The following is a 13645-nucleotide window of genomic DNA, read 5'->3' as shown; positions in this document are numbered from 1 at the left end:
AGAAAAGGAAATAAAAGAACAAAGCATAAGTTACACTGATCTGGGATGGATCTGGATGAAAGAGGATCTTTGACTTTACACAAACCAAAATGACTAGAGTTTCTGTTCAATAGAAACATGCACAGTAGGGACTAAAAAATATGATACAATCCTACCATCAGTCAAAAGAGGTTATGCTTAGTGATAAAGCCACCCTAATTTCCTCTTAAGACTGGGAACCATCTCATCACATTTTATTTTGTGAGCCCATTTTGGCTTTACTATAAATTACTTGTGATTTCTAAACTTGCTTGGAATGCCTGCCCGTGCCTTGAATTCACCCATGCCTGGATTTCCCTGACCAGATAGCAACCCTCTCTGAAACATTAGTGGTGCTTCATAAATTCTGGCTTTTCCTGGCCAGATAATGACCCTCTTGGAAGCTGTAATGGCACCTCATAAATTCTGGTGTTAGGATCTAAATTTACTCCCTAAGTGCTGAACCATTAAATCTATTCCTGCCTTTGTGTTATGCTTGTAAAAATCCTTTATCTGTAAGTTCTCAAGACACCTCCCCTTTTTGCAACTTTCAGTGCTATAAAGCTACACTCCTAGAGAGCTGGAGGGCTGTCTACTATTCCCATGGGTTTTGGCCTGTCAGAATTACAAGCTTGCTTTAATTTGATTTAAATTGGAGTTGATGGTCTTTTCTTTGCGTTGTGGTTTAACACTTAGGTGGGATTCTCTAGAAACCTTCCCTTCTGTCCTAATAAAAACTGAGTTCAGGAAGAAGTGAGTTGTCACTGTCCTGAGAGAAAGCACTCCCTCCTGTGAGGTATTTTCCCCTTCTTTCTCTTCTAATAAATTCTGCTATTCTTTTGCTAAGTTTCACGTCTTGCTTGAAATCTTCTCGTGCAAAGACAGGAAAACCAAAGAATGCATCGATTTCCAGAAAGATCTTATCTCAGATATCATCTTATCTCCTTATCCATTGGTTGTGTGGAGGGAAAGTCAGAAAGGAATATACTAAGAGGAAACTATCACAGATAAAGGGGGCATTTTGGTTCAACCAATCTAACAGATTTCTTGCTAAACACAGGCCAAAGTGATCATACATCACCAGAATGTTAAAAGCTAAGAACCTGATTAGATATTGTTACATTAAGTTTGGCCTCAAACAGCCCCTGTGAAGTGGACTGTAGCTTGATGTCTAAGCAATTTGGATCTAACCTTAGCAATGGAGTCTCAGTGAATCCCAGTAATCAACTTTCAGCCAGCCATAGGCTGCCACCTGATCAGCCCATGCTCAGGGGAAGCAGATGCTTCAACAACCAAGTGCATATAAGGCAAATGCTAACTGCACCCAATCAGGATGTTTCTGCATTTCACTTCCTTTTCTTCAGCTAAATAAAAATAAATAAATAAATATAGTGGACAGACTTGGTTGGGGCACTCTGAATTATAACCTAATGTAATAGGTTCTTTTCTTGATCAATGTGGACCCAGTGAGCACAACCAGAAGGTAATGAATAGAGAAAGCTGGCTCATGGGGTGCATGCCTGTAATCCCAGCAGCTCAGGAGACTGAGGCAGGAGGATTGAAGTTCAATCCTCAGCAACTTAGTGAGATCCTAAGCAATTCAGCAAGACACTGTCTCTAAATAAAATATTTAAAAGGGTTGGGGTTGTGGGCCAATGGTTAAGTGCCCCTGGGTTTAATCCCTAGTACCCAAAGAAAAAAATAGAGAAGGATTTGTTACCCTCGGTCATATGCTAGGTGCTAAAATCATCAAATGAAAATAAAAGTTTATGATTAGAACAACAATCTAGCAGCATTGGCAGGCCATCATTAAATGAATTATCAAGAGAAAATAAAAAACAAAAATCTGTCTTCCTAACAGATACCTTCCTGTGATGGCATGGGGTTAAACAAAAATATAATGCCAAAAAAATTAAAAATTTCATAAGGGTGTCTTTTTATTACATTATTCTTTAACCAATGACTGACAGGTGCACTGTACATTAATATCACCTTTGTGCTAACTGATGTTATGTGATTATGTGCATTTAAACTATACATCAAAATTTGAAGATCACCAAAGTCAGAGACAGGAATTTCTCTGACATAGTGTTTATAGTCATTTTAATGCCAGGATTTTTTTTCATTGCCTTAAGGTAAGTTATATTGGACAGCTTCTTGATTACTTTTAATGACAATAATTTTTAAATGGGAACAGTATTTCTTCTTCTTCTCTTTTATTATTATTTTTTATGGTGCTGGGGATGGAGCCCAAAAGGCATGCTGGTTCTGCTATTTTATTAGAAAAGTAAACTGTACAAAACAAGCCAGACTCAGGAGCACATGTTTTTTCTCCAATGTGAAAGTTAGAGAGAAAAGAGGGTGGAAATGGTACTCATCAAAATAAGAGGGAGGACATTAAGGAAGTGGTAGGAGCTTGGGGAAGGTGAGGAAGGAAGCAGTAGGTACTAGAAAATAAAACTGATCAATTGTTAAATGCATGTACAAATAGACCACGATAAAACTTACTCTTCTATATAAGTAATATACACCCTTAAAAATTGTCAAAATGGACTATATTTCACTGTGATCATAGACTTGTTATGTGTAATGATCTTGGTCTCTATCACTGCTCATTTACATATGAGCAGAGAAGGGTGTGAAACACAGATACCAGTAATGCAAGCATTCAGAGAAGACTCAGTTGCCCAGAAAATATTTCTGAAGGTGCATGGAATTCAAGTGTGAGTACTTCCTTGTGCTGAACACCTGTTGTTTCCTTATTCTAACACTTTTATTCCCAAAGGTGTCCCAGTAATATAGAAGAACCTAATCTAACACGTGTCTCAGAATTCCTCCTCCTAGGCCTCTCAGAGGATCCAGATCTGCAGCCCATCCTCTTCGGACTGTTCCTGTCCATGTACCTGGTCACTGTCCTTGGGAACCTGCTCATCATCCTGGCAGTCAACTCTGACCCCCACCTCCACATCCCCATGTACTTCTTCCTCTCCAACCTGTCCTTGACTGACATCTGTTTCATCTCCACCATGGTCCCCAAGATGATTGTGAACATCCAAACTCACAGCAGAGCCATTTCCTACATGGGCTGCCTGACACAGATGTCTCTTTTTGCCAATTTTGTCTGTATGGATGACATGCTTCTAACTGTGATGGCCTATGACCGGTTTGTGGCCATCTGTCACCCCCTGCGATATCCAGTCGTTATGAACCCTCATCTCTGTGGCTTCTTAGTCACGGTGTCTTTATTAATTAGCCTTTTCCACTCCCTGCTGCACAGTTTGATTATGCTACAGTTTGCCTACTTCAAGGATGTGGAAATTTCTAATTTCTTCTGTGACCCTTCTCAACTCCTCAATCTTGCCTGTTCTGATACTTTTACCAATAACATAGTCATTTATGTTATAGGTGGCATATTTGGCTTTCTTCCCATCTCAGGGATCCTTTTCTCTTATTATAAAATTGTTTCCTCCATTCTGAGGATCCTATCCTCAGCAGGGAAGTACAAAGCCTTCTCCACCTGTGGGTCTCACCTGGCAGTTGTTTGTCTATTTTATGGAACAGGTAGTGTAGAGTACCTTAGCACAGCTGTCTCACATTCTCCCAGGAAGGGTGCAGTGGCCTCAGTGATGTACACTGTGGTCAGCCCCATGCTGAACCCCTTCATCTACTGCCTGAGGAACAGGGACATTAAAAGTGCCCTAAGGAGGCTGCACAGCAGGATGGCCTAATCTTTCTTTGTTTCATCTTTTCTTGGAGTGTGGATTCTAAACCAGGACACCCCTGGTTACTGTGTTCCTCTCAGTCCTCAGTAGCAAGGCTGAGCCTTGATTGTGCCCCCAGCAGGGGAGGCTTCTCACATCTGCAGTCCTTAGTCATGACCAACCAGGTAGTCAGCGCAACCAAGAATGTGCTGATGGAGACAGGATGGGAGGAGGGATCCACATAGCACTTATTCATTATCTACAACATAAAATGTAAATATGTTTGTTATCATTTCACTAAATTTTTGGATACCAGGGATTGAACCCAGGGGTGCTAAATCATGGATACACACCCCCAGCCCTTTTTATTTTTTTTATATTGAGACAGGGTCTCACTAGGTTGCTCAGGGCTTCACTAAATTCCCAAGGCTGACTTTGAACTTGCCATCATCCTGCCTCAGCCTCCAGAGCTGCTGGGATCACAGGTGTGTGTCACCACGCCCGCAGTCATGCATGGTGTTAGTGTTATCTCTGGATTTCTTCCTATCTCAGGGAGCATTTTCTGTTACTATAAAATTGTTTCTTCATTGTGAGAGTCCAATCAAGAGTTGCGCTATTAAGCCTTCTCCACCTGTGGTCTCACCTGTAAGGTGTTGCATATTTTATGGAACCAGATTTGGAGTACATGTTGGTATCCCATTCCCACACAACTCCAGATCTCAGAGACATGTACTGCATTCATCTCCATGCTGGGTCCTGAGGACACAGAGAAGAACAGTCCAATCTCAGGACCTGCAGCATATAGTTAGAAGGTAGGCTAGAAAAACTGCAGCAAAAGCTAGCCTCTACAAATGTATTCCTTCTCCCTCTTTACATTATTTTTGTAGACCACATATATGCTCTGATGTTTTATAATCATGTTGCATTAGCCAGGGTTAGAATCAGGATAAGTATGTAGTTGTGAGAATGGGTACAAATTTTCAGTATAGCAAGATGAAAATTTTCTGGAAATGGACAATGGTAATGGTTAAACAACAAAGGGAATGTAATTGATACTACTGAACTATGCACATAAAATAGGTAAAAATGGAAGTTGCTGTTTCCTGTATATTTTATCACAAAAAATAGAATTAGGCACAAATGGGTCATTCAAAACAAGGAAACAAAACAAATTGAGTGAACAATACCCCAGAGCTTTCTTCAGTAGAGGAAGAGACCATAACCATGGGGATATTTATTTTCTCTTCTTCTTTTTCTACCTCTACCCATGTGAGGAAGTCCTTAGAGATTAGGGTGACAGAGCAACTTGGCTAATTACAAGCTCTGTGCATGAATCCTCCAAGTTTATTAAAATGAATCAGCCTGTGTCTCTAGCACTTGAGTTTGGTAGTTCAGAGGGCTCCATACATGGTCTCCTCCTCCCAGGGTTGTCTGTAGCAGGAAGCTCCTACCTGACCCTGTGTGGCTATCAGTCCTGAGGAATGACTCTGAGCCTTCATGGGCACCTGATTAGGGTGTAACTTTGGATCCTCAATCTTTGTTCATGAGCCACCAGGGAAGAAACTTGACCAGTATGTCTGAGGGAGACATTGGATAGGAAAAGGGCTGTCAGAAATATTGTTTCTATGTCATCTGGACAAATATGATAGTCTGGATGGCCAGATGGAAGGATATCAGTGTGCAAAACAAAGAGTTATGAGATCTGGTTTTTATATTCTTGGTTGTTTTGAGGGTGAGACTTCCAACTCCAGCTCACCTCCACTAGCTGTACTTCCAAAAGACACCTTACCCATTCTAGCAGAAAGCGGTTCACCCAAACTCTGTCCTCAGCAATCCAAGAGTAGTATAAAGGTGATCATGAGGTTTAAGAGGAAAATAGCAGCACACATAGCTTTGTGATGCATCGCCAAGGGCTTCCTAAATGCCGGGTTCAGAGCTGTCTTTCACAAGGCTTGGTTTATCTCAGAGTCTCTGCAGAGCCTTCCTTTAGTTACACATGTTCACATTATTATAGAGAAAATAAAAGAGTACATTATATTTATGAAAACTTTGCCAGGTTGTTAGGCAGAGATGAGTAAATCTGTTTGATTGAGGTGGTCTAAATATGGACACCAGGCTTCTGGGCAGGAGAACCCCAGCAGGCTGTTCCCTTGACAAGCTAATCTGCCATTTCCACTCCTGTCACTCCAGAAGTGACCCTTTGCTCACTCTGCTTCATTGTGGGTGTTCCTGGTAGATCAAAGAGAGAGCAGTTGACATGAAAACAACATCCAACATGGGAAGAATAGATCAAGGGCAGAGATCACAGGAAACAGGGGCACATAAAAATTCAACACAGACCCCTCCCAACTGTAGGACACTCTGAAGCCCTCTCCGTCCTCCTTGCTACTGGCCCACTCAGTCTCAAAGGATACAATGCCACCTCTTGGTTTCATTCCTACACAAGAAACTGGAGAGTTTTAAAGCGCACTACAGATGTACTGGTGGTCAGGGTCCTGGACCTCTGCTTAAAACTTTCTGATAATTGGGAAATAAGGGACAAGATTACTGCATCACACCCAGACAATGACTGCTGAATTTTTTTACACAATTATTATAATTATACATAATAGTGGAATACTCTGCGACCATTCACGTCCATTTCTTTCACTAGGACCTCTCCTATCCCTTTCCTTCTCCTTCCCTCTGATTCTATTTCTTTACTTTAATGGTCTTATTGACATTTTTTTTTAATTGGTGCATTTTAATTCTACCCCAAAGTGGGATTCACTGGGGTGCATTTGTACATACACTTAGCATCATTTGGTCAGTTTTATTCCCCAAGATTCTGCTTTCCCTCCTTCCTCCCCCACCTCCACTGTCCTTCCTTCTGTTTTTCTGAGGCCCATTTTTATTTATTTATTTTTTCTCCAGCGTCCACATATGAGAAAAGACATTTGATCCTTGGCTTTTTGAGTCTCTTATTTCATGTAGCAATAACTTCTTGTTTCACCCATTTACTGTAAATTACGTAATTTCTTTCTTTTTATGACTGAATAAACCTCCATTGTGTGTGTTTACCACATTTTCTTTATCCATTTATCTATTGATGGACTCCCTGTCTGGTTCCATAATTTGGCCATTGCAAATCTCACTGGTACCAACACGGATGTGCCTGTGTCCCTATCATATGCTGATTTTAGTTCTTTTGTGTAAATACCAAGGAATGGGATTGCTGGGTTACACAGTATTTCTAATCCTACTCTTTTGGGAAATCCCCATGCTGCTTTCCACAGTGGTCATTCTAACCTGCCTTCTCTCCAGCTTTGGTTATTATTTGTTCTCTTGATGATTACTATTCTAACTGGAGGGAGGTGAAATCCCAATGTAGTTTTTATTGGCATTTCCCTGTATGCTAAGGATGTGGAGCATTTCCTTCATATATTTGTTGGCCATCTGTATTTGTTTTTTGTTTTTAGAAATGTGTATTTAGTTCATTTGTCCATTTATTTATTGGGATATTTGAGGGATTTGGATATTAAATTTTTGAGTTATTTATGTATTCTGAATATTAATGTTTTGTCAGAAGAGAAGATGACAAAGATTTTTCTCCCATTCTATGGGGGCTCTGTCTTCCCCTTGATTGTTTAATTTTGATCACTATCTATTGAATTTATAATCTCTTCTCAGAGAGGAAGGTTGTTAGTATTTCTGAGACAACATTGTCATCTGAGTTGATCTACTGGTGATGCAACTGCATTGAATTAGTAATAATAATAGATGCTTCCATGTGAGTAGCATGTGATGAATGTATTAGATAATGCAAAATAATATTTAGATATTATTATTTATACTAATTATTAATTATAAGGGTAATCTTCCTACCACTCAACCAAAATATGCTGTTGCCTGAAGTTACTATTCTCCAATTTCTGTTTTGAGACAAAATTTATATTTGATAATCATATGCCAGATATTTGGACAAGAATGACTAGCTCTCTTCACCTCTGATTCTCTATTCTACCTTTCATGCAAAGAGGAAGTATAAAAAAAAAATCAGAGGGCTGGGGTTGTAGCTCAGTTGTCAAGTGCTTGCCTAGTGTGTGGAATTTTACAGATATTTTACACACATTCTGTATATAGTGGCAACTCCAAGATCCAGAACTAAAATTTTCATTTTCTAACTTGTGCTCCAGGCTCCTATCTCCTCTACTAGTGAAAAATTGAAATATTATTCCCAGTGCATTATGAAATGTCTTCATGAGTTCTTGTGGAAGGATTATCACAAAACAGAATGCAGGGATATTTTTGATAGTATAACTGAAGAATACAATGATGTAATTGATAATAACCGATTTGATCAGAGTATCAAATGTAGATAATTAATATTAAAATTGAACATGCATCAATTATTGGAGGTCAAACAACTATCTCCCGTAAACATGGCACATAGGAATTCTAACTTGTGTTATACAGACAGAGTCACAGGAAGTTTAAAAGGATTGTTGTCACAAAAAAATGACATACTAAGTGACATCTTTTACCTGGGTAATGCTGTGTAAAATACAAAGCTTTTGAGGTCAACATATGTATTATACAAGGAGATATAAAACCACATGTCAATGGACACTAGTGTATTTGAGGGACAATAGGTGTTACTACTTAGATACACTTTAGAAACTGCAAGGTAAGTTTGAAAGAAAAATGTCCATATATAAACCTAAATCAATACTTCTAAGGTAACATTGAGAGGAAAATAAATGAACGAAATTCATGATGGTGGTTGTTTCTGGGGACAGGTATACAAGAGAATAGAACCATGCAGAGATACCAAGAACTCAAATGTCTAGAGGATAATTCACATCTTCACAAAGTAGGAGTTTTATTCAAATATTAAAGTTTTACATATTCTTGCGAGTAGTAGTATTATCAGTGGTGACTAATATTAATGGACCATTGTTTTAATGCCATGGAATACTCAAAGGCAGATGTTATTAACTCTGGTGTAAGAAATGACCATCAGGAGCTGGGTGTGGTGGCGCACTCCTGTAATCCCAGCAGCTTAGGAAGTTGAGACAGGAGGATTGAAAATTCAAAGCCAGCCTCAGCAAAAAGTGAGGCACTAAGCAACTCATTGATATCCTGTCTTTAAATAAAATAAAAAATAGGGCTCAGGTTCAGTGGTCAAATGCCCCTGAGTTCAATCCCTGGTTCCCCCACCCCCAGGAGGAGGAGGAGGAGGAGGAGGAGGAGAATAAGAATGAGAAGAAGAAGAAATGACCATCAAGAACTTCACCATGCAGACACTCTGATTGAATATCTTCACTTTTATGGCCAGATGTCTAGGTATTTATAGATACCCACAGGTATATGGTGATAAATGAGGCTGAGGACAAATACTCTATGCAAATTAAAAGAATTAAATAAAATATTTTTTACAACAAGCCTCTAAGGTAGGTAATTATTATCCCTGTTGTACAGATGAAGAAGCTGTCAGCACATTTTGATAGTTCCTGTATTTTTTTCACCTTTTTTCCTTTTAAGTCATAGTCTGATTGGATAAAATAATAAACCTTAGGGTAGTTGAAGTGAGAGAATTGCAAACCATGTATCAGGAAGAACTGGCCAGAAATGCAATAAACCCGTCATAAGGTTGGGACTCAAAATGCACTTTGTGATCTTCACTGCCGCTAAAGTCCTCCACTTTTAAAACTTGGGTGAAGCTTTTAGAAGCTATCTGTCTGTGTGTAAAGGCCATTATTGACCACAGAATAAAGGGGAAAAGCAAGGATATGTCTTCCACCTGATATATTTTATGGGGACTGAAATGGGTTGATAAAAATAAGCCTGTATAAAGTATTTCAAACTGTTTCTTCATACTTTAGTATTTTGTATTCAATAATAGGTGCACCATACACTAAAGTCACCTTAGTGTTAATAGATGTAAGATATGCATTTAACTAAGCCATTTTTTGAAATGTTGATGTCCACCAACACAAAAAAGGGACATATATTAAATTGTTTTTATATATTTAGTTGTAGATGGACACAATGCTTTATTTTGTTTATTTCATTTTATGTGGTGCTAGGAATCAAACCCAGGGCCTCACAAAAGCTAGGCAAGTGTTCTACCACTGAGTCACCACCCCAGCCCCATATTAAATGATTTTTAAGAAACAAAACAAAATATGAATGAGTGACAAATTATACCCACAAAGGAAGGTAATCAGAAAACAGTAATGAAGAAAAACATCTAGGAGAAAACTGGTATATAATAATGTTTCCTGATTATGAGCTATCAACCGGATAAACTCTTTAGAGTTTATCTCATTCAAAGTTTTGATTTCCTTGCACACTGGTTCTATGTGTGGAAGTAGAAATTGGGTCCTGTGAACTTTTTCCTAAGCATTTCAAATGGTTTATGAAGGTGATGAGGAGGAAGAGATTGGCAATAATCATATAATGAACTGATACTGACAGTTTCCTAAAGGGAGGCTGTAATCGCTATGTTCTGTGTAGCATGTTTCATTTCATGAACATAGTCTTCTGCAACTCAGAAGCTCCACCAACATTATTATTTTACCCAAATGGAAAGACAGCATTTTAATTTGTGTTTAGATGTAAAATAATGAACCCATAATTGAATTGAGCTATGTGATCACAGTCAACAAGCATTTACCCAGAATACTCTTGGAAGTTTTTCCTTATAACAATCCACACAGCTATTCCAAATACCAAGAAAAATCCCCGATACTCACTATGCTCTTCAAATTAAGGTTCCAGGTGGATCACACAAGTCAGTAGTGGTTTGCCCCAGCTGCCTCCATTATAGACAGGATGGCTGAGCTCACAGGCAAAGGTTAATGATATGGAACTAAAATGTGGATTTTCTAACTCTTACCCCAAACTTCTGTCCTCTCTGCTGGAGCCCACTGGAAATATCTCTACTGTACAAGAGGAAATATCTTAGTAATTATGCAGGGGCTCATACTAGACATACCTCGGGAATATTTTTGAACAGTACATCTTAAGTTGTGTTTGATGAGGACTAGTTTATATTTAACCAAAAAATGTTCCTGATTAATAGAACACCTGAAATGCACATCAACTATTGGAATTCAAAAAACTGTCTGCCACCCACATATTATATGGAAATCCTCATTTACATGATATGGACTCAGGCACAAGACTTTGGAAAGCTGGTCATAAAAATAAATTGACAAATTAATTGTTATCCCTCAGGTAATGGTGTGCATCAGCTAAGGCTTTTGAGGTTAAGGAATGTGCTTCACATGTTGATCTAAACTTCTAAATTTCATGCGCAATAATGTGTTGTAGATGGCTTGAATGAACATTGGGTTTTTTTCAGGTAAGTCTTAAAGAAAAGTGCAAATGGATATTGAAATCAAAACTAACATTAAAATATTGACAAAAATATACCCACTGAATTTGTGGGAGCAGTTTCTTTGCGGGAACAGGTATACAGAAAATGGAATCATGCAGAGATAGTAAGACCCACATTTCATACGTAATAATTTAAATCCTTGTAAAATATTGGTTGTGGAGCACATATTACTAAATGTTTATTTTTAATATGGGTAGTAGTTATTGTTAATAGACATAGAAAATAATACTAATAGGGCATTTTCAGAATGCCAGCAAATATTCTAAGGTTGTGATTTTCAACCCTGGTATAAGACAGGATGACCAAGATCTTCACCAGCTGATATTATAATCAAACTGATTTTAATCCAGTACCAGGGCATCTTGATATTTCAAAATATTCACAAGTAAATATTATAAATGAGACCAAAAACTGCTACTTCATGTGATTTAAAAAAATATTTTAAAGCATTTCAAAAATAACACATAAGCTAGGAAATTATTTTCCCCAGTTTAGATGTGACTAAATGGTCCAGATGTATTTAAATAATTTCCTAGAATTTTCTGTTGTGTTTTTCCCAATTAAATGACAGTGTGACCTGACAAAGGAATGAATCTGAGCTGCCTTCATGTAGCTGATGTAGGAGAATTATAATCCATTTACCAGGAAATATTGATATAAAAATCTACAAAATGTATTAGAAGTATCATACTCAAACTTCAGTTCTTTGGGTTCCCTAAAGCTAAAGTCCTCAAAAGTATGTAAAAGGGTTTATGATCAGAAGAACAAAGAAGCAGTGTACCTAAGCCACTATAAGGTGTTTGGAAAGCAAGAAATAGATTTCTTTAGTAGATATTTGAGGAAAGACATATAGAGTTGACACAAATAAACATATACACAACAAGAAAATTCAAAAGCACTAATATTTCATTATCAGTGAATCATTGATGGGGCTATGTGCCCTAAGGCTGATGATATTGGTTATGTACATTCATCTTAAACATATTAATCAAAATTAGAGTGCAACACAAATAATAATTCAAGCTATCTATTACACATACAAAATTTGAGTGAGGACTTCATTCACAGAGGAGGGGAAATAGAATGCACAAGAAGCAGAAAAACTCAGGAGAAATAAGTAGTGCATAATATTTTCTGATGTAAATGATTAGTGTACCAAAATAAGTGGAAAAAAAAAGAAAAGGTGGAGGGAAGCAATTCCATGAAAATAGAAGAGGTATCAGAGAGTAGAGGAAGGGGATTGAGGGGGAGAAAGGAAGGACTGGGAAAAGGAGGAGCCTGGGACTGAGCCAGACCAAGCTCTCCTTCCTGCATATGTGAATATACCACCATGAATCTCACTTTTCCTTATATCACAAGACAAACATATGCGTGGTGTTTAAATATTCTAGGCTAATGTACTGGGTAACATTGTGTTCATGCTTGCATGTATTCATTGGTTTCCTTTTTCCAAGACATCTTTCTTTTTCAAAAGGTGCCCAAGCAAAACTGAACTGAAAAATCTAGCACTTGTCTCAGATTTCCATCTCATGGAACTGTCAGAGGACCCAGAGCTGCAGCCCATCCTATTTGAACTGTTCCTGTCCATGTACCTGGTCACAGTGCTTGGGAACCTGCTCATTATCCTGGCTGTCAGCTCTGACCCCCACCTCCACACCTCCATGTACCTCTTCCTCTCCAACTTGTCCTTGGCTGATATTGGTTTTATCTCCACCATGGTCCCAAACATGATTGTGGGCATCCAGACTCAGAGCAGAGTCACCTCCTATGTAGGCTGCCTGACACAGATGTCTTTTTTTCTCATTTTCAGGTGCATGGATGATATGCTTCTGACTGTGATGGCCTATGACCGCTTTGTAGCCATCTGTCACCCCCTGAATTACCAAGTCATCATGAACCCTCGCCTCTGTGGCTTTTTAGTTCTGGTGTCTCTTTTGCTTAGCCTTTTGGAATCCCAGCTCCACAATTTGATTGCCTTATACTTTACCTACTTCAAAGATGTGGAAATTGCTAATTTCTTCTGTCAACCTTCTCAGATCCTTAGTCTTATCTGTTTTGATACCTTTACCAAAAATATCATCATGTATACTGTTGGTGCCATCTATGGCTTTCTTCCTTTTCTCTTATTATAAAATTGTTTCGAGGGATCCAACATGGCGGCGGGCAGAGAGGCTTCGCTTTTAATGCACTCCCAGTGATGGGGTCATAAAGTCGCAAGGATAACTCTTGTTTCCTCCATTCTGAGGATCCCATCCTCAGGTGGAAAGTACAAAGCCTTCTCCACCTGTGGGTCTCACCTGGCAGTTGTTGGCTTATTTTATGGAACTGCCATTGGAGTGTACCTTGCTTCAGCTGTATCAGACTCTCCTAGAAAGATTGCTGTGTTCTCCATGATGTACACTGTGGTCACCTCCATGCTGAACCCCTTCATCTACAGCCTGAGGAACAATGTCTCTCTCCATATCACACAAGTGAAAATTTCATTTATATGTAAGTGGAGGATATTTATTTGACTTCCAATAATTTATGCATATTTAATTTT

The 13645-nt window shown here is 38.6% G+C and overlaps 2 protein-coding genes across 2 annotated transcripts; both read left to right on the top strand.

Annotated features, from left to right (window-relative positions):
• Positions 1–2810: 2810 nt before the first annotated feature.
• On the top strand, positions 2811–3746 carry LOC143394916 (olfactory receptor 7E24-like). The gene has a single exon (XM_076849486.2). It carries the CDS (start codon positions 2916–2918, stop codon positions 3744–3746), a length of 831 nt encoding a protein of 276 aa, XP_076705601.2. The 5' UTR covers positions 2811–2915.
• An 8886-nt stretch (positions 3747–12632) lies between these two features.
• On the top strand, positions 12633–13235 carry LOC143400970 (olfactory receptor 7E24-like). Its single transcript, XM_076857951.2, has one exon. It carries the CDS (start codon positions 12633–12635, stop codon positions 13233–13235), a length of 603 nt encoding a protein of 200 aa, XP_076714066.2.
• Positions 13236–13645: the final 410 nt, after the last annotated feature.

Source organism: Callospermophilus lateralis, chromosome 1 (assembly GCF_048772815.1).
Source record: "Callospermophilus lateralis isolate mCalLat2 chromosome 1, mCalLat2.hap1, whole genome shotgun sequence".
Lineage (NCBI taxonomy): Eukaryota > Metazoa > Chordata > Mammalia > Rodentia > Sciuridae > Callospermophilus > Callospermophilus lateralis.
This window is presented reverse-complemented; position numbering and strand designations above follow the sequence as displayed.

What these genes read in the sequence shown, in the direction of transcription:
- LOC143394916 (XM_076849486.2), top strand. Translation starts at nt 2,916, where the DNA reads ATGTACCTGGTCACTGTCCTTGGGAACCTGCTCATCATCCTGGCAGTC.
- LOC143400970 (XM_076857951.2), top strand. Translation starts at nt 12,633, where the DNA reads ATGGAACTGTCAGAGGACCCAGAGCTGCAGCCCATCCTATTTGAACTG.